This window comes from Oncorhynchus tshawytscha, linkage group LG24, assembly GCF_018296145.1.
Source record: "Oncorhynchus tshawytscha isolate Ot180627B linkage group LG24, Otsh_v2.0, whole genome shotgun sequence".
In the NCBI taxonomy this organism is placed as follows: domain Eukaryota; kingdom Metazoa; phylum Chordata; class Actinopteri; order Salmoniformes; family Salmonidae; genus Oncorhynchus; species Oncorhynchus tshawytscha.
In genome coordinates, this window is record NC_056452.1 from 17,589,104 (window position 1) to 17,614,089 (window position 24,986).

The following is a 24,986-nucleotide window of genomic DNA, read 5'->3' on the forward strand; positions in this document are numbered from 1 at the left end:
AGTGTGATACAGTATAATGAACGTGTGAACAGTGTGATACAGTATAATGAACAGTGTGATACAGTATAATGTGTGATACAGTAGTGAACAGTGTGATACAGTATAATGAAGGTAGAGAACAGTGTGATACAGTATAATGAACGTAGAGAACAGTGTGATACAGTATAATGAACGTAGTGAACAGTGTGATACAGTATAATGAACAGTGTGATACAGTATAATGAACAGTATGATACAGTATAATGAACGTAGAGAACAGTGTGATACAGTATAATGAATGTAGAGAACAGTGTGATACAGTATAATGAACGTAGAGAACAGTGTGATACAGTATAATGAACAGTGTGATACAGTATAATGAATGTAGAGAACAGTGTGATACAGTATAATGAACAGTGTGATACAGTATAATGAATGTAGAGAACAGTGTGATACAGTATAATGAACGTAGAGAACAGGGATACAGTATAATGAACGTAGAGAACAGGGATACAGTATAATGAACAGTGTGATAACAGTGTGATACAGTATAATGAACAGTGTGATACAGTATAATGAACGTAGAGAACAGTATGATACAGTATAATGAACGTAGTGAACAGTGTGATACAGTATAATGAACGTAGAGAACAGTGTGATACAGTATAATGAATGTAGAGAACAGTGTGATACAGTATAATGAACGTAGAGAACAGTGTGATACAGTATAATGAACGTAGTGAACAGTGTGATACAGTATAATGAACGTAGAGAACAGTGTGATACAGTATAATGAACGTAGAGAACAGTGTGATACAGTATAATGAACGTAGAGAACAGTGTGATACAGTATAATGAACAGTGTGATACAGTATAATGAACGTAGAGAACTGTGTGATACAGTATAATGAACAGTGTGATACAGTATAATGAACGTAGAGAACAGTGTGATACAGTATAATGAACAGTGTGATTCAGTATAATGAACGTAGAGAACAGTGTGATACAGTATAATGAACAGTGTGATACAGTATAATGAATGTAGAGAACAGTGTGATACAGTATAATGAACGTAGAGAACAGTGTGATACAGTATAATGAACGTAGAGAACAGTGTGATACAGTATAATGAACAGTGTGATACAGTATAATGAATGTAGAGAACAGTGTGATACAGTATAATGAACGTAGAGAACAGTGTGATACAGTATAATGAACAGTGTGATACAGTATAATGAATGTAGAGAACTGTTTGATACAGTATAATGAACGTAGAGAACAGTGTGATACAGTATAATGAACAGTGTAATACAGTATAATGAATGTAGAGAACAGTGTGATACAGTATAATGAACGTAGAGAACAGTGTGATACAGTATAATGAATAGTGTGATACAGTATAATGAACGTAGAGAACAGTGTGATACAGTATAATGAACAGTGTGATACAGTATAATGAATGTAGAGAACAGTGTGATACAGTATAATGAACAGTGTGATACAGTATAATGAATGTAGAGAACAGTGTGATACAGTATAATGAACGTAGAGAACAGTGTGATACAGTATAATGAACAGTGTGATACAGTATAATGAACGTAGAGAACAGTGTGATACAGTATAATGAACAGTGTGATACAGTATAATGAATGTAGAGAACAGTGTGATACAGTATAATGAACAGTGTGATACAGTATAACAGATAATGAAACAGTGTGATACAGATAATGAGTGTGTGTGATACAGTATACAGTATAATGAACAGTGTGATACAGTATAATGAACGTAGAGAACAGTGTGATACAGTATAATGAACGTAGAGAACAGTATGATACAGTATAATGAACGTAGAGAACATGTGTGATACACTATAATGAATGTAGAGAACAGTGTGATACAGTATAATGAATGTAGAGAACAGTGTGATACAGTATAATGAACGTAGAGAACAGTGTGATACAGTATAATGAACAGTGTGATACAGTATAATGAATGTAGAAATGAACAGTGTGATACAGTATAATGAATGTAGAGAACAGTGTGATACAGTATAATGAACGTAGAGAACAGTGTGATACAGTATAATGAACGTAGTGAACAGTATAATGAAGTATAATGAACAGTGTGATACAGTATAATGAACGTAGTGAACAGTGTGATACAGTATAATGAAGGTAGAGAACAGTGTGATACAGTATAATGAACGTAGAGAACAGTGTGATACAGTATAATGAACGTAGTGAACAGTGTGATACAGTATAATGAACAGTGTGATACAGTATAATGAACAGTATGATACAGTATAATGAACGTAGAGAACAGTGTGATACAGTATAATGAATGTAGAGAACAGTGTGATACAGTATAATGAACGTAGAGAACGGTGTGATACAGTACAATGAACAGTGTGATACAGTATAATGAATGTAGAGAACAGTGTGATACAGTATAATGAACAGTGTGATACAGTATAATGAATGTAGAGAACAGTGTGATACAGTATAATGAACGTAGAGAACAGGGATACAGTATAATGAATGTAGAGAACAGTGGATACAGTATAATGAACAGTAGAGAACAGTGTGATACAGTATAATGAACGTAGAGAACAGTGATACAGTATAATGAACAGTGTGATACAGTATAATGAACGTAGATGAACAGTATGATACAGTATAATGAACGTGTGATAGTGAACAGTGTGATACAGTATAATGAACGTAGAGAACAGTGTGATACAGTATAATGAACGTAGAGAACAGTGTGATACAGTATAATGAACGTAGAGAACAGTGTGATACAGTATAATGAACGTAGAGAACAGTGTGATACAGTATAATGAACGTAGAGAACAGTGTGATACAGTATATAATGAACAGTGTGATACAGTATAATGAACGTAGAGAACAGTGTGATACAGTATAATGAACAGTGTGATACAGTATAATGAACGTAGAGAACAGTGTGATACAGTATAATGAACAGTGTGATACAGTATAATGAATGTAGAGAACAGTGTGATACAGTATAATGAACGTAGAGAACAGTGTGATACAGTATAATGAACAGTATGATACAGTATAATGAACAGTGTGTGATACAGTATAATGAATGTAGAGAACAGTGTGATACAGTATAATGAACGTAGAGAACAGTGTGATACAGTATAATGAACAGTGTGATACAGTATAATGAATGTAGATACAGTATAATGAACAGTGTGATACAGTATAATGAACGTAGAGAACAGTGTGATACAGTATAATGAACGTAGAGAACAGTGTGATACAGTATAATGAACGTAGAGAACAGGGATACAGTATAATGAACGTGTGAGTATAATGAACAGTGTGATACAGTATAATGAACGTAGAGAACAGTGTGATACAGTATAATGAACAGTGTGATACAGTATAATGAACGTAGAGAACAGTATGATACAGTATAATGAACGTAGTGAACAGTGTGATACAGTATAATGAACGTAGAGAACAGTGTGATACAGGATAATGAACGTAGTGAACAGTGTGATACAGTATAATGAACGTAGAGAACAGTGTGATACAGTATAATGAACGTAGAGAACAGTGTGATACAGTATAATGAACGTAGAGAACAGTGTGATACAGTATAATGAACAGTGTGATACAGTATAATGAACGTAGAGAACAGTGTGATACAGTATAATGAACAGTGTGATACAGTATAATGAATGTAGAGAACAGTGTGATACAGTATAATGAACGTAGAGAACAGTGTGATACAGTATAATGAACAGTGTGATACAGTATAATGAACGTAGAGAACAGTATGATACAGTATAATGAACGTAGTGAACAGTGTGATACAGTATAATGAACGTAGAGAACAGTGTGATACAGTATAATGAACGTAGTGAACAGTGTGATACAGTATAATGAACGTAGAGAACAGTGTGATACAGTGATACAGTATAATGAACGTAGTGAACAGTGTGATACAGTATAATGAACGTAGAGAACAGTGTGATACAGTATAATGAACGTAGAGAACAGTGTGATACAGTATAATGAACAGTGTGATACAGGATAATGAACGTAGAGAACAGTGTGATACAGTATAATGAACAGTAGAGAACAGTGTGATACAGTATAATGAACGTAGAGAACAGTGTGATACAGTATAATGAACAGTGTGATACAGTATAATGAACGTAGAGAACAGTGTGATACAGTATAATGAACAGTGTGAACAGTATAATGAACGTAGAGAACAGTGTGATACAGTATAATGAACGTAGAGAACAGTGTGATACAGTATAATGAACGTAGAGAACAGTGTGATACAGGATAATGAACGTAGTGAACAGTGTGATACAGTATAATGAACAGCTAGAGAACAGTGTGATACAGTATAATGAACGTAGAGAACAGTGTGATACAGTATAATGAACAGTGTGATAGAGAACAGTGTGATACAGTATAATGAACAGTGTGATACAGTATAATGAACGTAGAGAACAGTGTGATACAGTATAATGAACAGTGTGATACAGTATAATGAACGTAGAGAACAGTGTGATACAGTATAATGAACAGTGTGATTCAGTATAATGAACGTAGAGAACAGTGTGATACAGTATAATGAATGTAGAGAACGGTGTGATACAGTATAATGAACGTAGAGAACAGTGTGATACAGTATAATGAACGTAGAGAACAGTGTGATACAGTATAATGAATGTAGAGAACAGTGTGATACAGTATAATGAACGTAGAGAACAGTGTGATACAGTATAATGAACGTAGAGAACAGTGTGATACAGTATAATGAATAGTGTGATACAGTATAATGAACGTAGAGAACAGTGTGATACAGTATAATGAACAGTGTGATACAGTATAATGAATGTAGAGAACAGTGTGATACAGTATAATGAACAGTGTGATACAGTATAATGAACGTAGAGAACAGTGTGATACAGTATAATGAACAGTGTGATACAGTATAATGAACGTAGAGAACAGTGTGATACAGTATAATGAACAGTGTGATACAGTATAATGAACGTAGAGAACAGTGTGATACAGTATAATGAACGTAGAGAACAGGGTGATACAGTATAATGAACGTAGAGAACAGTGTGATACAGTATAATGAACGTAGAGAACAGTGTGATACAGTATAATGAATGTAGAGAACAGTGTGATACAGTATAATGAACGTAGAGAACAGTGTGATACAGTATAATGAACAGTGTGATACAGTATAATGAATGTAGAGAACAGTGTGATACAGTATAATGAATGTAGAGAACAGTGTGATACAGTATAATGAACGTAGAGAACAGTGTGATACAGTATAATGAACGTAGTGAACAGTGTGATACAGTATAATGAACAGTGTGATACAGTATAATGAACGTAGTGAACAGTGTGATACAGTATAATGAAGGTAGAGAACAGTGTGATACAGTATAATGAACGTAGAGAACAGTGTGATACAGTATAATGAACGTAGTGAACAGTGTGATACAGTATAATGAACATAGAACAGTGTGATACAGTATAATGAACAGTATGATACAGTATAATGAACGTAGAGAACAGTGTGATACAGTATAATGAACAGTGTGATACAGTATAATGAACGTAGAGAACAGTGTGATACAGTATAATGAACAGTGTGATACAGTATAATGAATGTAGAGAACAGTGTGATACAGTATAATGAACAGTGTGATACAGTATAATGAATGTAGAGAACAGTGTGATACAGTATAATGAACGTAGAGAACAGGGATACAGTATAATGAACGTAGAGAACAGGGATACAGTATAATGAACGTAGAGAACAGTGTGATACAGTATAATGAACGTAGAGAACAGTGTGATACAGTATAATGAACAGTGTGATACAGTATAATGAACGTAGAGAACAGTGTGATACAGTATAATGAACGTAGAGAACAGGGTGATACAGTATAATGAACGTAGAGAACAGTGTGATACACTATAATGAACGTAGAGAACAGTGTGATACAGTATAATGAATGTAGAGAACAGTGTGATACAGTATAATGAACGTAGAGAACAGTGTGATACAGTATAATGAACAGTGTGATACAGTATAATGAATGTAGAGAACAGTGTGATACAGTATAATGAACAGTGTGATACAGTATAATGAACATAGAGAACAGTGTGATACAGTATAATGAATGTATAGAACAGTGTGATACAGGATAATGAACGTAGAGAACAGTGTGATACAGTATAATGAATGTATAGAACAGTGTGATACAGGATAATGAACGTAGAGAACAGGGATACAGTATAATGAACGTAGAGAACAGTGTGATACAGTATAATGAACGTAGAGAACAGTGTGATACAGTATAATGAACAGTGTGATACAGTATAATGAACGTAGAGAACAGTGTGATACAGTATAATGAACAGTGTGATACAGTATAATGAATGTAGAGAACAGTGTGATACAGTATAATGAATGTAGAGAACAGTGTGATACAGTATAATGAACATAGAGAACAGTGTGATACAGTATAATGAACAGTGTGATACAGTATAATGAACGTAGAGAACAGTGTGATACAGTATAATGAACGTAGAGAACAATGTGATACAGTATAATGAACGTAGAGAACAGTGTGATACAGTATAATGAACAATGTGATACAGTATAATGAACGTAGAGAACAGTGTGATACAGTATAATGAACAGTGTGATACAGTATAATGAACATAGAACAGTGTGATACAGTATAATGAACAGTATGATACAGTATAATGAACGTAGAGAACAGTGTGATACAGTATAATGAACATAGAGAACAGTGTGATACAGTATAATGAACGTAGTGGACAGTGTGATACAGTATAATGAACAGTGTGATACAGTATAATGAACATAGAACAGTGTGATACAGTATAATGAACAGTGTGATACAGTATAATGAATGTAGAGAACAGGGATACAGTATAATGAACGTAGAGAACAGGGATACAGTATAATGAACAGTGTGATACAGTATAATGAATGTAGAGAACAGTGTGATACAGTATAATGAACAGTGTGATACAGTATAATGAATGTAGAGAACAGTGTGATACAGTATAATGAACAGTGTGATACAGTATAATGAACATAGAGAACAGTGTGATACAGTATAATGAACGTAGAGAACAGTGTGATACAGTATAATGAACGTAGAGAACAGTGTGATACAGGATAATGAACGTAGAGAACAGGGATACAGTATAATGAACAGTGTGATACAGTATATTGAATGTAGAGAACAGTGTGATACAGTATAATGAATGTAGAGAACAGTGTGATACAGTATAATGAACATAGAGAACAGTGTGATACAGTATAATGAACAGTGTGATACAGTATAATGAACGTAGAGAACAGTGTGATACAGTATAATGAATGTAGAGAACAGTGTGATACAGTATAATGAACGTAGAGAACAATGTGATACAGTATAATGAACGTAGAGAACAGTGTGATACAGTATAATGATACAGCATCTCTCTCTCTCTTTATTTCTTTCTCTCTCTCTCTTTCTTTATTTCCTTTCTTCTGCCTACAAGCCTTCCATACTGCAACTCTAATAGGAGACGTGCTGCTCGTCTCTTTGATGGTCTCTCTGTTTGTCAGTGCTTTCTGGGCTGGGGAATGTAACTTTTATCTTTGCACTGCACCGGAGGAGTAGCGTTGTCAGCTTCACTGGTCTGTGAGCACGGTGTGAATGAGGGCTTGTAGATGCGTGCTTGTGCCTCTAATGCAGGCCAAACTGTTATGAGTGTGGCTTGATGTGGGGCCTGATGGAAGGCGTGTCACACGCATAGATAGAGAGAGAAAAAGAAGAGGAGGAAAGGATGGAACAAAGGGAAATGATTTAGCGTTGTTGTTTATTGTGTTCTGCCCACCATTAGAGTTGTCCTCTAAAGTCTTACTTCTCAGACGAATGTGGGATATTTTGAATTAAATAGCAATCAAGAATAAGAACCTATTGAAGTGATTGATAGAGATTAAGAGATACATGTAGTGGGCTGATTTGGAGTATCACAGTTTGGAGCGCACTCGGCACTGTCACTGCATGATACAGTGTGTCCAACCACTCCTCTCCTTTTCTGGCTCGTTGTCTCCATCTTTAGTTGCTCCTCTCCTCCCTAATGGCGGCCTATGCATCCTTCTCAACCGCAGCCCCAGGAGAAATATGTCATATCTCAGGGGGACAGGGAGTAAGAGAGAGAGAGAGAGTGAGTGAGAGAGAGAGAGAGAGAGAGAGAGAGAGAGAGAGAGAGAGAGAGAGAGAAAAAAGAACAGGCCAGACCAGGATGTTCAGGTCACTGGATGAAGGACCAGGGCTTTATTATATTGGAAGTGAGTGGAGGATACTCAGACGTTTTCTCACATTTCTGAACCCTCCAGCAGAGTATCCTCCTCTACTACCCTGCCTCTCATTTTCTCCATCACCCTTGTTTATCTCCCCTTCTCCTCTCTCACTTTCTCCCCCTCTCTCTCCTCTCCTCTCTCCATCACCAAAATGGTTATCTGAAGACAGCAGCTCCATTCAGAGGAATTAGGAATGCAGTTGTCACAGTGATTGATCCATTCTTTCCGTGATCTAAACAGACACTCACCAGAAATCAGGATGTGTTATACAGGTGTATGATCTTAATATGATCGCCCTGTTGCAGGATAACTTTCCTGCAAGTAGTGTATTTGAGGTTTAAAAAGGCTTTGGAAGTTTGTAATTTCAACGTTCAAATTTCAGACTTGATTTTCCCTTATGGATAATGTATTAGATAATGTATTAACCCCTACAAAAATGTCAATTCATTAAAATCCACATATTAATTTACATTTCCTGTTTCTGCAAGATTATTTTCCTGCTGTAGCAAACTGGTTCAAATTAAGATCCTACATCTGTATACATATTGAAGTGATATCTCTTGTAATTTAAGGTGCTAATTTCTAATGCACGTTATTCTTTCTAAATTTGATCTTAGTCTGAAAATGAATTAATCAAAACTCATCAATACATTTTTGCTTGTTATTTCACATCCCTGAAAGCTGAAATATTGAAAGATGTTGGTAAAATGGGGATTAAGATTTGATTACTAATCCAAAGAAGTCGTAGTGGTTATCAGAATGGGAAAACGGATTGTTTTGTGAGGATGTTTCCGTTATGAATTGTGCTGATGATTACCTGTTGATATGCATGTGGGTGGTGATGACTTGGCACTTCTCAGAGTTCCAGACACAGGCAAGCAGGCACGTACAAGCAGGCACGTACAAGCAGGCACGTACAAGCAGGCACGTACACTCAACACACGCACAGACAGTCAGACAGCAGCATTCTCTGCCTGTTTCACTGGGTCTCTTCCGGATCCTGGCGTCCACTCACACACCGTTTAAGCACTGTCACACCGCCCTAGTCTCTCTTTAGGCAACAGAAAATGGGCATACAGATGTCAGTATCAAGCGCAAAGCGTCCATCTATTCACAATGGACAGGCCTGGCTCATGGCTGGAATTTTACACTGGGTTGACTACAGGATGCTTGTCTGAAGTTTTATTTCCTTTCAATAATTTAATGGTAATACATTGTTGTAAGTGGGTATGTTAGATTATCTGTGTGTGTTGTGCAAATGATTACTGTTTGAACCCCAACTTGCCACGGTTGGACATTTCCTTAATGTATCTTGAGACACCATTCCTCCCTTATAGAAATTCCCATGATTTAAACATATTTAGATCCAAGCTTTAGAGGCTGCTGCCATATATACAGTACATAGACATGGAAATACTGGTCAATTTAATAATGTATATGTGCAGCTGAAGTTGGAAGTTTACATACACTTGGGTTAAAGTCATTGAAACTCATTCTTCAACCACTCCACAAATTCCTTGTTAACAAACTATAGTTTTGGCAAGTCGGTTAGGACATCTACATTGTGCACGACTGTCATGACACAAGGCGAGACCCAGATGCAGACACAGGAGGCAGATTGTTGGAGCCTTACAATATTTATTAATCCAAAAGGGGAAGGTAAGAGAATGGTCGTGTACAGGCAAAAGGGTCAAAACCAGTTCAGAGTCCAAAAGGTACCGAAGGGCAGGCAGATTCAAGGTCAGGGCAGGCAGGATGATCAGGCAGGCAGGATGATCAGGCAGGCAGGAACGTAGTCCAGAGTCAGGCAGGGGTCAAAACCGTGAAGACTATCAAAAAGAGAAAAGCTGAAGGAGTACGAGACAAACACGCTGGTTGACTTGACTAACATGCAAGATGAACTGGCACAGAGAGACAGGAAACACAGGGATAAATACAGTGGGGAAAATAAGCGACACCTGGAGGGGGTGGAGACAATAACAGAAACAGTGAAACAGATCAGGGCGTGACAATGACACAAGTCATTTTTCCAACAATTGTTTACTTATAATTCACTGTATCACAATTCCAGTGGGTCAGAAGTTTACATACACTAAGTTGACTGTGCCTTGAAACAGCTTGGAAAAATCCAGAAAATAATGTCATGGCTTTAGAAGCTTCTGATAGGCTAATTGACATAATTTGAGTCAATTGGAGGTGTACCTGTGGATGTATTTCAAGGCCTACCTTCAAACTCAGTGCCTCTTTGCTTGACATCATGGGAATGTTTTTTTAAATCAGCCAAAAATTGTAGACCTCCACAAGTCTGGTTCATCCTTGGGAGCGATTTCCAAATGCCTGAAGGTACCATGTTCATCTGTACAAACAATAGCATGCAAGTATAAACACCATGCGACCACGCAGCCGCCATACCGCTCAGGAAGGAGATGCATTCTGTTTCCTATAGATGAACGTACTTTGGTGCGAAAAGTGCAAATCAATCCCAGAACAACAGGAAAGGACCTTGTGAAGATGCTGTAGGAAACCGGTACAAAAGTATCTATATCCACAGTAAAACGAGTCCGATATCGACATAACCTGAAAGGCCGCTCAGCAAGGAAGAAGCCACTGCTCCAAAACCGCCATAAAAAAAAGCCAGACTACGGTTTGGAACTCCACATGGGGACAAAGATCGTACTTTTTGGAGAAATGTCCTCTGGTCTGATGAAACAAAAATAGAACTGTTTGGACATAATGACCATTGTTATGTTTGGAGGAAAAGGGTGAGGCTTGCAAGCCGAAGAACACCGTTCCAACCGTGAAGCACGGGGGTGGCAGCATCATGTTGTGGGGGTGCTTTGCTGCAGGAGAGACTGGTGCACTTCACAAAATAGATGGCATTATGAGGTAGGAAAATGATTTGGATATATTGAAGCAACTTCTCAAGACATCAGTCAGGAAGTTAAATCTTGGTCGCAAACGAGTCTTCCAAATGGACAATGACCCCAGGCATACTTCCAAAGTTGTGGAAAAATGGCTTCAGGACAAGAAAGTCAAGGTATTGGAGTAGCCATCACAAAGCCCTGACCTCAATCCCATAGAAATTTGTTGACAGAACTGAAAAAGCGTGTACTAGCACAGAGGCCACTAAACCTGACTCAGTTACACCAGCTCTGTCAGGAGGAATGGGCCAAAATTCCCCCAACTTATTGTGGGAAGCTTGTGGAAGGCTACCCAAAATATTTGACCCAAGTTAAACAATTTAAAGGCAATGCTACCAAATACTAATTGAGTGTATGTAAACTTCTGACCCACTGGGAATGTGATGAAGGAAATAAAAGCTGAAATAAATCATTCTCTCTACTATTATTCTGACATTTCACATTCTTAAAATAAAGTGGTGATCCTAACTGACCTAAGACAGTGTAATTTTACTAAGATTTAATGTCAGGAATTGTGAAAAACTGAGTTTAAATGTATTTGGCTAAGGTGTATAATCTTCTGACTTCAACTGTATATACCGTATTCTATTCTACTGTAATTTAGTCAATGCCACTTCGACATTGCTCGTCCTAATATTTATACATTTCTTAATTCCATTGTTTTACTTTTAGATTTGTGTATTGTTGTGAACTGTTAGATACTACTGCACTGTTGGTTCTAGGAACACAAGCATTTCGCTACACCTGCAATAACATCTGCTAAATATGTGTATATGACAATACAATTTGATTGGATTTGACAAGGAACACCTGGGAGCAACAGTTTACCAAACTTTAGTTCCCTTGAACCTCCACCGGAACCTTCCCCTCTTCCTCCCACTGTTTCAGGAGAGTTAATTTGATTGGAGAGGGGGAAGGAGAGGAGAGGATTTTTAAATTTTCTCCTTCCCTCCCTCATCTGTTAGAGGCTGATAAAGACGTGCTGCATTCAGACATGGTCTGGTCTGTTTTGGTCTGTTCTGCTTTGGTCTGTTCTGTTGTGGACTGTTCCTTTCTGTTCTAGTTTGTTGGTCTGTACTTTTCTTGTCTGTTCTGTTCAAGGCTGCTTTATCCCAGTAGACAGAACCCCCCTCCCCCACTCCACTGGTGGTGTGTAAAAAGCCATGGCTGTGTTATCAGTGAGCGAAATGGAGCAGGCTACGGCTTCCTTCTCCCCAGTCATAAGCTAATTATGCACCCTTCATGGAATTGTTCCCCCTCCCCACCCCCAAAAACTAAAACAGAATAAATTAATTAAACCATAAATAAATTGGGCGTGAAATGCCATAGGGAGATGTGGAGCGGGTTGAGGGGGGTTGGATGGATGGAAACATTAATTCCTAATTGTTTTGAGGAGAGTCTAGCTAAGTCTGTGTGGAGCAATTTCTTGTAAACCCTTATGTGAGGTCAAAAGTTTTGACACACCTACTCATCTAAGGGTTTCTTTATTTTGACTATTTTCTACATTGTAGAATAATAGTAAAGATATCATAACTATGAAAAACACAGCTTTGCACCCTCTTGGCATTCTCCCAACCAGCTTCATGAGGAATGCTTTTCCAACAGTCTTCCCACATATGGTGAGCACTTGTTGGCTGCTTTTCCATCACTCTGCAGTCCAACTCATCCCAAACCATCTGAATTGGGTTGAGGTCAGGTGATTGTGGGGACCAGGTTATCTGATGCAGCACTCCATCACTCTCCTTGTTGGTCAAATAGCCCTTACACAGCCTGGAGGTGTGTTGGGTTATTGTCCTGTTGAAAAAAGACAGATTTCTACCGATTTAATGTCCATTGCTTGTGTTTCTTGGCCAAAGCAAGTCTCTTCTTCTTATTGGCGTCCTTTAGTAGTGATTTCTTTGTAGCAATTCGACCATGAAGGTCTGATTCATACAGTTTCCTCCACACAGCTGATGTTGAGATTGGAGGTCGACGATTATGATTTTTCAATACTCATACCGATTATTGGAGGATCAAAAAAATCCGATACGAATTAATCGGCTGATTTTTATATATATATATTTGTAATAAGGACAATTACAACAATACTGAAAGAACACTTTTATTTTAACTTTATATAATACATAAATAAAATCTATTTAGTCTCAAATAAATAATGAAACATGTTCAATTTGGTTGAAAAAAGGCAGTTATTATAGTAGTTATTATAGGAATTATAGGACTATTTCTCTCTATACCATTTGTATTTCATACATCTTTGACTATTGGATGTTCTTATAGGCACTATAGTATTGCCAGCCTAATTTCGGGAGTTGATCGGCTTGAAGTCATAAACAGCGCTGTGCTTCAAGCATTGCTAAGAGAGGAAAGTGCTGTTTGAATGAATGCTTACGAGCCTGCTGCTGCCTACCACCCCTCAGTCAGACTACTCCATCAAATATCAAATCATAGACTTAATTATAACATAATAAACACACAGAAATACGAGCCTTAGGTCATTAATATGGTCAAATCCGGGAAACTATCATTTCAAAAACAAAACGTTATTCTTTCAGTGAAATATGGAACCGTTCCGTATTTTATCTAACGGGTGTCATCCATAAGTCTAAATATTACTGTTACATTACACACCCTTCCACAATTTGGGAAAATCGTTGTTTCTCCCCCTCCCTCTCTAATTTGTGCAACAATCTGCAGAGTTCAGTGCAGTTACGTGTGCTGGTGCCACACAGGCAGTTTTAAATGATTGATTGAGGAACTCTATGTAGTTGAATGTGATTTGCTTTTATTAAATATGTTTATTTTGTTATTGTATGCTGAGTTATATTGTTTCACACACATATGTGTATGTTTTATGATTCTGGTTTTTATTGTAATATATACAGGGCTCTCTTGTAAAATAGATTTTTAATCTCAATGTTTAAATAAAGGTTCAATAAAATAAAAGACTTGCAAACCAGTACTAGTCACACTGTCTGTCTCTTGCCATTCAACGATGCTCAACGAACCCAAAGGCTCGGGGTGGTGACACAAACCGTTACACTTCAGACACTGTTATTCTGTAGATACATTAACTTGGCACTGTTTAAATGGACAGTCTGGTGAAGTCGGAACACGTTTGTTCCATAATGTCGTTGTTCAGTCACTCAGTGCGTTGAACGTTTTATGTCTCTTGCTTGTTAAAATGTGTTTTTGTCTAACAGTTGGTTTTACAACATAGCTAACCAGGTTAGCAAGCATGTTGTCTTACCTAGGTGCTTTGTGTGCAACCCGCACGCCTGCTTCTTTTTACTTGTGGATGGCGACTTCTGGAACACGCTAAAAAGTAACTTGACACTGTGTTGATCAGTCAGCACAAAGTTGAATCATAATGACAAGAAGAAAATTGCATAATTAATGCATAAGTTTAGCGCTAGGAATTGCTCTGGATCTTCTAACAGTGACGCGTCTGTTCTGGTGTGTGCATGTGTTATAAATTAGCAGCATGGCAGTTTTCCCAAAGTTCCCAAAGTCTGGCTATAATAGCAGCCAAGGACGTCCACTATCTTATTTGTGCTCTGATTACACACAAGTTTCCTGGTCAGCAGTTTACACAGATGATTTCAGCCATATGCGCTCTAAGATTCAGCTGTTAGTTGTTAGCATTGACAGAAATGCTACAAAAAGGTAGCATATCATTGGTTTTTATTGGACAGAAATGTGCACGTGAGTGGTAAAACTGTGAATTTAATCAAAACTGTTGCACATACAAACGTATTTAGTCTAAATGGATCTAAGTCTAATGGTTCCCTTATTGATGCTGTAGCCTCATTTTAATCCAACGTCTAGAATTTGAGCTATGTTTGACATTTCTGACGTCCCTAATGCTAACCACCCTGAGGCGAAGAGTGTGTTGTGTACCTCCAATCAAGTTCATTTGTGAATTTTCATCGACATTGGTGCCATAGTGGCTTAGATATGATGGTAGGGAATTTAAGATTGAGCTTCAACCAATGCATACTATAGTTGCTTATGTAAAGGCTGTCATGTCACTATTGTGTATTGACTTCAGAGGTGGAAATGACATTATGAATGTTATGTATTAATGAATGATGATATACAGTGCCCTGCGAAAGTATTCGGCCCCCTTGAACTTTGCGACCTTTTGCCACATTTCAGGCTTCAAACATAAAGATATAAAACTGTATTTTTTTGTGAAGAATCAACAACAAGTGGGACACAATCATGAAGTGGAACGACATTTATTGGATATTTCAAACTTTTTTAACAAATCAAAAACTGAAAAATTGGGCGTGCAAAATTATTCAGCCTCCTTAAGTTAATACTTTGTAGCGCCACCTTTTGCTGCGATTACAGCTGTAAGTCGCTTGGGGTATGTCTCTATCAGTTTTGCACATCGAGAGACTGACATTTTTTCCCATTCCTCCTTGCAAAACAGCTCGAGCTCAGTGAGGTTGGATGGAGAGCATTTGTGAACAGCAGTTTTCAGTTCTTTCCACAGACTCTCGATTGGATTCAGGTCTGGACTTTGACTTGGCCATTCTAACACCTGGATATGTTTATTTTTGAACCATTCCATTGTATATTTTGCTTTATGTTTTGGATCATTGTCTTGTTGGAAGACAAATCTCCGTCCCAGTCTCAGGTCTTTTGCAGACTCCATCAGGTTTTCTTCCAGAATGGTCCTGTATTTGGCTCCATCCATCTTCCCATCAATTTTAACCATCTTCCCTGTCCCTGCTGAAGAAAAGCAGGCCCAAACCATGATGCTGCCACCACCATGTTTGACAGTGGGGATGGTGTGTTCAGGGTGATGAGCTGTGTTGCTTTTACGCCAAACATAACGTTTTGCATTGTTGCCAAAACGTTCAATTTTGGTTTCATCTGACCAGAGCACCTTCTTCCACATGTTTGGTGTGTCCCCCAGGTGGCTTGTGGCAAACTTTAAACAACACTTTTTATGGATATCTTTAAGAAATGGTTTTCTTCTTGCCACTCTTCCATAAAGGCCAGATTTGTGCAATATACGACTGATTGTTGTCCTATGGACAGAGTCTCCCACCTCAGCTGTAGATCTCTGCAGTTCATCCAGAGTGATCATGGGCCTCTTGGCTGCATCTCTGATCAGTCTTCTCCTTGTATGAGCTGAAAGTTTAGAGGGACGGCCAGGTCTTGGTAGATTTGCAGTGGTCTGATACTCCTTCCATTTCAATATTATCGCTTGCACAGTGCTCCTTGGGATGTTTAAAGCTTGGGAAATCTTTTTGTATCCAAATCCGGCTTTAAACTTCTTCACAACAGTATCTCGGACCTGCCTGGTGTGTTCCTTGTTCTTCATGATGCTCTCTGCGCTTTTAACGGACCTCTGAGACTATCACAGTGCAGGTGCATTTATACGGAGACTTGATTACACACAGGTGGATTGTATTTATCATCATTAGTCATTTAGGTCAACATTGGATCCTTCAGAGATCCTCACTGAACTTCTGGAGAGAGTTTGCTGCACTGAAAGTAAAGGGGCTGAATAATTTTGCACGCCCAATTTTTCAGTTTTTGATTTGTTAAAAAAGTTTGAAATATCCAATAAATGTCGTTCCACTTCATGATTGTGTCCCACTTGTTGTTGATTCTTCACAAAAAAAATACAGTTTTATATCTTTGTATGAAGCCTGAAATGTGGCAAAAGGTCGCAAAGTTCAAGGGGGCCGAATACTTTCGCAAGGCACTGTATCACTGTGGTACAGGCCATCAGTGGGCTTTGTTCACTGTGGTTGAAACATGATCATTCTGGCTCTGCTGATTACATATTCAGAATTTCCAACCGCAGATAGACAATCAGGTTCTGCACTACTCTATATTCTGTTCTAATTTCATGACATTGCGCCAAATATGTATGATCAATTTAAAAGGTTTTAAAGTCCACAAATGGAAGTTTTCCTTTGTTTGACTTTGACTTCCTGTCAAGTCTCATGATAGTGATTCTAGTGGACGCCATCCGTAGATAGCCTGTTGATATGCTCTGTGTCTGTGATCTCTCCCCAGCTCTCCTCTTGCTCTACGACGTCACTAACAAGGCCTCCTTTGACAACATCAAGGTAAGACTCAGTCCGGTGTCAAGTCCCATCTGTGGGACAGATCTTTAACACTGCATAAAGGTTCTCCTTTTCATCATCTTTCCCACCTCTATATATCTGGCATTGTCTAACCTGCGTCATCTATGGAACGCCGTTTGGGTCTTGGCAAAGTTCCCTAGTCATCCCTCCATTCTCTTCACGTCCTTTATTTCTCTTCCATTGACCTCTGTCATCCCTCTACCGTCTCCTTCCATGTCTCCCTTACCGTCCATCCTATTCAATCCCTTCCTCCATTTCTGCCTCATCTAAGTGCCGCGGCCTCTTTCTCCCTCTATTTCTTTCCACCCTGTGTGATGTGACGTGTGACGAGCTGGTACCATTAGCTGTGTAGAAGAACAGTATGATGGCGCTGTCTTGTTTTGTATTCTACCATTTTGAAATAGAGCCCATTGTGAGGTCAGAGTTGGATCTGATGATTATGATGATGATGAATGGAGTGTGTAGATGCAGATCACAGGTAATTATTTTCCAAAATGTTGGAACAGATCTGTCAGGACACAAAATGGTGTCATCTCTCCGCCGTTGCAGACTGCTCTCTAATAAGACTGTGATCTGGAGGCCATTTCAGCCGTAATCTTTTCACCCCCTCAGTCCTCTCCACAGCTATGTTAGTCCTTTGATGAACATTAAAGGGCAAGAAGTCTTCGCGACAGGGGGGTTTAAAGAGACGTGGGCTGTTAAATGGCCTCAAATGGTGTGTAGTCATCAAAGAGAAGCTATGTCGTGTAGCTGCAGAGCCGTCTGTTTCCACTTGTGGAACTGCAGCTTGTTCTGATACAGGAGATACGCAGGGCCCTAGAAAGCAGAGACAGTGTGATTACTCTCACATACTTTGACTTAATCAGATCAACAGCGCAGGTTACTTACACTCAATTCGGCTGGCGTTGATGAAGACCGTAATAATGGTTGGCTATTTATGCAGTGTATTCCACCAGGTTATATAAAGGGGAAAGCATCACATTCACCACAAATGTGTAGCACTCATTTATTAATGTGTAAAATTTGTTCAGTAGAGCTCAGTATTACTATGAAATGAATTAGTATACGTTTGTATTTTTCCTTAAAATGTATACGGTTTACATGTTTTGAGTTGAGGTACAGTACCAGTTAAAAGTTTGGACACACCTACTCATTCAAGGGTTGGTTTTTTGGGTGATTTTTTTTCTACATTGTAGAATAATAGTGAAGACATCAAAACTATGAAATAACACATATGGAATCATGTAGTAACCAAAAAAAGTGTTTAACAAATCCAAATATATTTTATATTTGAGATTCTTCAAAGTAGTCACCCTTTGCCTTGATGACAGCTTTACACACTCTTGGCATTCTCTCAACCAGGTCCTGAGGAATGCTTTTCCAACAGTCTTGAAGGAGTTACCACATATGCTGAGCACTTGTTGGTTGTTTTTCCTTCACTCTGCGGTCCAACTCAACCCAATTGAGATGGTTTGGGATGTGGTCGGGGGATTATGGAGGCCAGGTCATCTGATGCATCCTTCTTGGTCAAATAGCCCTTACACAGCCTGGAGATGTGTTGGATCATTGTCCTGTTGAAAAACAAACGATAGTCCCACTAAGCACAAAGCAGATGCGATGGCATATCGCTGCAGAATGCTGTGGTAGCAATGCTGGTTAAGTGTGCCTTGATTTCTAAATAAATCACAGACCAGAAAAGCACCCCCACACCATCACACCTCCTTTTCTATGCTTCATGGTGGGAACCACACTTGCAGAGATCATCCATTCATCTACTCTGCGTCTCACAAAGACACGGCAGTTGTAACCAAAAATCTCAAATTTGGACTCATCAGACCAAATGACAGATTTCCACCGATCTAATGTCCATTGCTCGTGTTTCTTGGCCTAAGCAAGTCTCCTCTTGTTATTGGTGTCCTTTCGTAGGGGTTTCTTTGCAGCAATTCGACCATGGAGGCCTGATTCATGCAGTCTCCTCTGAACCATTGATGTTGTGATGTGTCTATTACTTGCACTCCGTGAAGCATTTACTTGGGCTGCAATTTCTGAGGCTGGTAGCTCTAATGAACTTCTCCTCTGCAGCAGAGGTAACTCTGGGTCTTCCTTTCCTGTGGCGGTCCGCATAAGAGCCAGTTTAATCACAGTGCTTGATGGTTTTTGCAACTGCACTTGAAACTTTTAAAGTTCTTGAAATGTTCTGTATTCACTGACCTTCATGTCTTAAAGTATTGATGGTCTGTCATTTCTCTTTGCTTATTTGAGCTGTTCTTGCCATATAATGGCATTGGTCTGTTACCAAATAGGGCTATCTTCTGTATTTCACCCCTACATTGTCCCAACACAACTGATTGGATCAAACGCATTAAGAAGGAAAGAAATTCCACAAATTAACTTTTAACAAGGCCTTCCAGGTGACTACCTCATGAAGCTGGTTGAGAGAATGCCAAGCGTGTGCAAAGCTGTCGTCAAGAAAAAGTGTAGCTACTTCGAAGAATCTGAAATCTAAAATATGTTTTGATTTGTTTAATAGTTTTTGGTTACTACGTGATTCCATACAAGTCATTTCGTAGTTCTGATGTCTTCACATTTATTCTCCAATGTGGAAAATAGACAGAATAAAGGAAAAGTCTTGAATGAGTAGGTGTGTCCAAACTTTTGACCGGTACTGTATCTATTTTTCCTTTTCACTGTAAACTCCCTCCTCCTTCTCATTCATAGACAATACATCACTATGACATTTATGTTTATTTCCTATCTGTCCGTACTGCAGATTACAGTATGATAATCAGCCGTTCCCATTTGAATTTGGTGGATCCCAACCTGCTTATCTCTCCCATGCATATTATGCCCATCTACATCCTCAACATGGAGATTCACCCAAATACTGGAGTATAGTTCGCGGCAGCATTTACATTTCAAGCAGGTGCTGTTTCATGCTTCAGAGAATGTGTGTTGAGAGAGACGTGGTGGGGTTTGGTGCAGGTCCACCTGGGGCAGGTTGAGAGAGTACACCTGTTCAGCTATTCTATACGTAGGGGCGCACACACACACACGCGCGCGCACACGCACGCACGCGTTCACACACGTCACAATGCAGGCATATACATGTTAATCAATGGTAACCACAGTGATTGAAGTGCAGAGAATAAAGGCCATGGTTGGCAGATTGTGTGTGTGTGTGTGTGTGTGTGTGTGTGTGTTCACTTGCGCATGGCCAAGTGTGTGGGAGTAACCAGCAGAGAGTGCAGCGCATAGTGCCACGAGAGGTTGAAAGCATTTCGGAAAGCAGGACCGAATGCACTTAGTGAGGAACAAACCACCTAGTTTATTACACTACAATTCTATTGCTTATTACTTTACATCTGCGGGGGAGCTATCCCCAGGGCAACCATCGACTTGTTTTATTCAAATTAGTTTTCACTTTGGACTTTTTCTTATCATCTGTAACTATTACACTCTAAATGCTTCTACACCTGCATTGCTTGCCGTTTGGTGTTTTTAGGCTGGGTTTCTGTACAGCACTTTGAGATATCAGCTGATGTACGAAGGGCTATATAAATGGATTTGATTTGAATGCATCTGGATCATGGTACATTTGGATGTTTCATTTTGGTCAGTCAACAGAAAGTCTTTCTCCATCCTACACGATAATTCATGTACATTCTGCAATAGTATGTGCTTTGTAGAGTATGTAATACATATGTTTTCTTTGTGTTACCATGTTCACAACACCATAGCCGTGACGGGATGCTGGAGCTCAAGGTGTGGGTTCGACAGGGCCACAAAAATCCACCGTCTTTCATCCGTTCTGTTTTTACAAGCACTCCACTCTGCATGACCATCCCTCCATCACTCTCTTTCCCTCATCTCTCTCTCTCTCTCTCTCTCTCGCTTTCCCTTGTCTCTCTTTCCCTCGTCTCTTTCTCTCATCTCTCACTCTCTCTCTCGCTTTCCCTTGTCTCTCTCTTTCCCTCATCTCTCTAACCTCTAACCTTGGAGAAAAGAATACATATGTTGATAGTTGAGTCATCTGTAAAGACGTGAAGGGCCTTCAGAGCTCTGTTAGTTTGAATGGATGGGTTTGAAGAGGGACCTTGGCAAGACTGTTGGGAGATTGGAGACTGTCACTAGCTTGACCTGGTTTGCACCCAGACAATTTTGTGAATTTGTGTTAGTGTGTTTTTTTAACTGTACCACAATATTAGGTTCGAGAGAGCCACAGTGTGTCATGCGGGACTAGGTGTGTGAGGAGGAATCAGGCGCAGAGAGCAGAGAGTTCCACAGGGAAATGTACACTTTAATGCAGCACAAAAGCCAGGCCCACAACACAGGGCGCGGAAATAAATGGACCACCCAAAACACAGGGTACCAAGTCTAGAACACGAACACACCTAAATAACGCACACACGTAACACAAGAATAATCCTGCACAAAACAAGGGCGGGTAAACGTACTTTAAATAAGGAAGCCCATCAAGCACACAAACGGTCACAGGTGCAACTAATAAGACAACACAAACAGACAACGAAAAAGGGATCGGTGGCGGCTAGTAGGCCGGTGACGACGACCGCCGAGCCCCCCCCGAACAGGCAGGGGAGCCAATTTCGGCGGAAGTCGTGACACAGTGCAGGTAAACAGTATTTTACACTCAAAATAAGGAGTGGTAAAGAGAGAGACGGGGGTATAGGGAGAGGAATAGAGGGGAAGGGAGAGGAGTATAGGGAGAGGAATAGAGGGAAGGGAGAGGAGTATAGGGAGAGGAATAGAGGGGAAGGGAGATGGGGGTATAGGGAGAGGAATAGAGGGGAAGGGAGAGGAATAGGGAGAGGAATAGAGGGGAAGGAGAGGAGTATAGGGAGAGGAATAGAGGGAAGGGAGAGGAGGAGGGAGAGGAATAGAGGGGAGGGAGAGGAAGAGAGGAATAGAGGGAAGGGAGAGGAGTATAGGGAGAGGAATAGAGGGGAAGGGAGAGGAGTATAGGGAGAGGAATAGAGGGAAGGGAGAGGAGTAGGAATAGAGGAAGGGAGAGGGAGAGAGGGAAGGAGATGGGAGTATAGGGAGGAATAGGAATAGAGGGGAAGGGAATAGGAGGGGGGAATAGAGGGGGAATAGAAGGGGAGGGTATAGGGAGAGGAATAGGGGGAAGAGGGAATATAGGGAGAGGAATAGAGGGAAGGGAGAGGGGGTATAGGGAGAGGAATAGAGAAGGGAGAGGAGTAGGGAGGGAATAGAGGGGAAGGGAGAGGAGTATAGGGAGAGGAATAGAGGGGAAGGAGAGGAGTATAGGGAGAGGAATAGAGGGGAAGGGAGAGGAGGGGAGAGGAATAGAGGGGAAGGGAGAGGAGTATAGGGAGAGGAATAGAGGGGAAGGGAGAGGAGTATAGGGAGAGGAATAGAGGGGAAGGGAGAGGAGTATAGGGAGAGGAATAGAGGGGAAGGGAGAGGAGTATAGGGAGAGGAATAGAGGGGAAGGAGAGGAGTATAGGGAGAGGAATAGAGGGAAGGGAGAGGAGTAGGGAGAGGAATAGAGGGGAAGGGAGAGGAGTATAGGGAGAGGAATAGAGGGGAAGGGAGAGGAGTATAGGGAGAGGAATAGAGGGGAAGGGAGAGGAATAGGGAGGGAATAGAGGGAGAAGGAGGGGAAGGAGAGGACTATAGGGAGAGGAATAGAGGGGAAGGGAGAGGGGTATAGGGAGAGGAATAGAGGGAAGGGAGAGGAATAGGGAGAGGAATAGAGGGGAAGGGAGAGGAGTATAGGGAGAGGAATAGAGGGGAAGGGAGATGGGGTATAGGGAGAGGAATAGAGGGGAAGGGAGGAGATAGGGGAGGATAGGGGAGAGGAATAGAGGGGAAGGGAAGAGGGAGTATAGGGAGAGGAATAGGGGGAAGGGAGAGGGGTATAGGGAGAGGAATAGGGAAGGGAGAGGGGTATAGGGAGAGGAATAGAGGGGAAGGGAGAGGAGTATAGGGAGAGGAAGGGAGAGGAGTATAGGGAGGGAAGGGGGAAGAGATGGGGGTATAGGGAGAGGAATAGAGGGGAAGGGAGAGGAGTATAGGGAGAGGAATAGAGGGGAAGGGAGAGGAGTATAGGGAGGGGAAGGGAGAGGAGTATAGGGAGAGGAATAGAGGGGAAGGGAGGGAGGAGGGAATAGTATAGGGAGAGGAATAGGGGAAGGGAGAGGAGTATAGGGAGAGGAATAGAGGGGAAGGGAGAGGAGTATAGGGAAGGGAGGAATAGGGAGGGAAGGGAAGGGAGGGAGTATAGGGAGAGGAATAGAGGGGAAGGGGAAGGGAGAGGAATAGAGGGGAAGGGAGAGGAGTATAGGGAGAGGAATATAGGGAGAGGAATAGAGGGGAAGGGAGGGAAGGAGAGGGGTATAGGGAGAGGAATAGAGGGGAAGGGAGAGGAGGGAGAGGAATAGAGGGGAAGGGAGAGGGGGTATAGGGGAGGAATAGGGGAAGGGAGGGAGTATAGGGAGAGGAATAGAGGGGAAGGGAGAGGAGTATAGGGAGAGGAATAGAGGGGAAGGGAGAGGAGTATAGGGAGAGGAATAGAGGGGAAGGGAGAGGAGTATAGGGAGAGGGAGGGGAAGGGAATATAGGGGAAGGGGAAGGGAGGGAGTATAGGGAGAGGAATAGAGGGGAAGGGAGAGGAGTATAGGGAGGAATAGAGGGAAGGAGAGGGGTATAGGGAGAGGAATAGGGGGAAGGGAGATAGGGAGAGGAATAGAGGGGAAGGAGAGGAATAGGGGGGGGGAAGGAATAGGAGAAGGGAGAGGGGTATAGGGAGAGGAATAGAGGGGAAGGGAGAGGAATAGAGGGGAAGGGAGAGGAGTATAGGGAGAGGAATAGAGGGGAAGGGAGAGGAGAGGAATATAGGGAGAGGAATAGAGGGGAAGGGAGAGGAGTATAGGGAGAGGAATAGAGGGGAAGGGAGAGGAGTATAGGGAGAGGAATAGAGGGAAGGGAGATGGGGGTATAGGGAGGGAATAGAGGGGAAGGGAGAGGAGTATAGGGAGAGGAATAGAAGGGGAAGGGAGAGGGGTATAGGGAGAGGAATAGGGGAAGGGAAGGGAGTATAGGGAGAGGAGGGGAAGGGAGAGGAGTAGGGAGGGAGGGGAAGGGAGAGGAGTATAGGGGAGAGGAATAGAGGGGAAGGAGGGGAGGAATATAGGGAGAGGAATAGAGGGGAAGGGAGAGGGGGTATAGGGAGAGGAATAGAGGGGAAGGGAGAGGGGGTATAGGGAGAGGAATAGAGGGGAAGGAGAGGGGGTATAGGGAGAGGAATAGAGGGGAAGGGAAGGGAGAGGAGTATAGGGAGAGGAATAGAGGGGAAGGGAGAGGAGTATAGGGAGAGGAATAGAGGGGAAGGGGGGTATAGGGAGAGGAATAGAGGGGAAGGGAGAGGAGTATAGGGAGAGGAATAGAGGGGAAGGGAGATGGGGTATAGGGAGAGGAATAGAGGGGAAGGGAGAAGGGGAGAGGAATAGAGGGAGAGGAGTATAGGGAGAGGAAGGGAGGGGAAGGGAGAGAATAGGGGAAGGGAGGGAGGGAGGAATAGAGGGAA

General features: G+C 40.8%; 1 protein-coding gene across 2 annotated transcripts in view; it reads left to right on the plus strand.

Moving 5' to 3' along the window:
• LOC112223524 (ras-related protein Rab-26) overlaps positions 1–24,986 on the plus strand; it is a 138,300-nt gene that overhangs the window by 68,675 nt on the left and 44,639 nt on the right. For both annotated transcript variants that reach the window (XM_024386591.2, XM_024386590.2), the window contains one exon: positions 17,349–17,401. In XM_024386591.2, the coding sequence (XP_024242359.1) occupies positions 17,349–17,401 (53 nt within the window). The remainder of the gene's footprint in view (positions 1–17,348; positions 17,402–24,986) is intronic.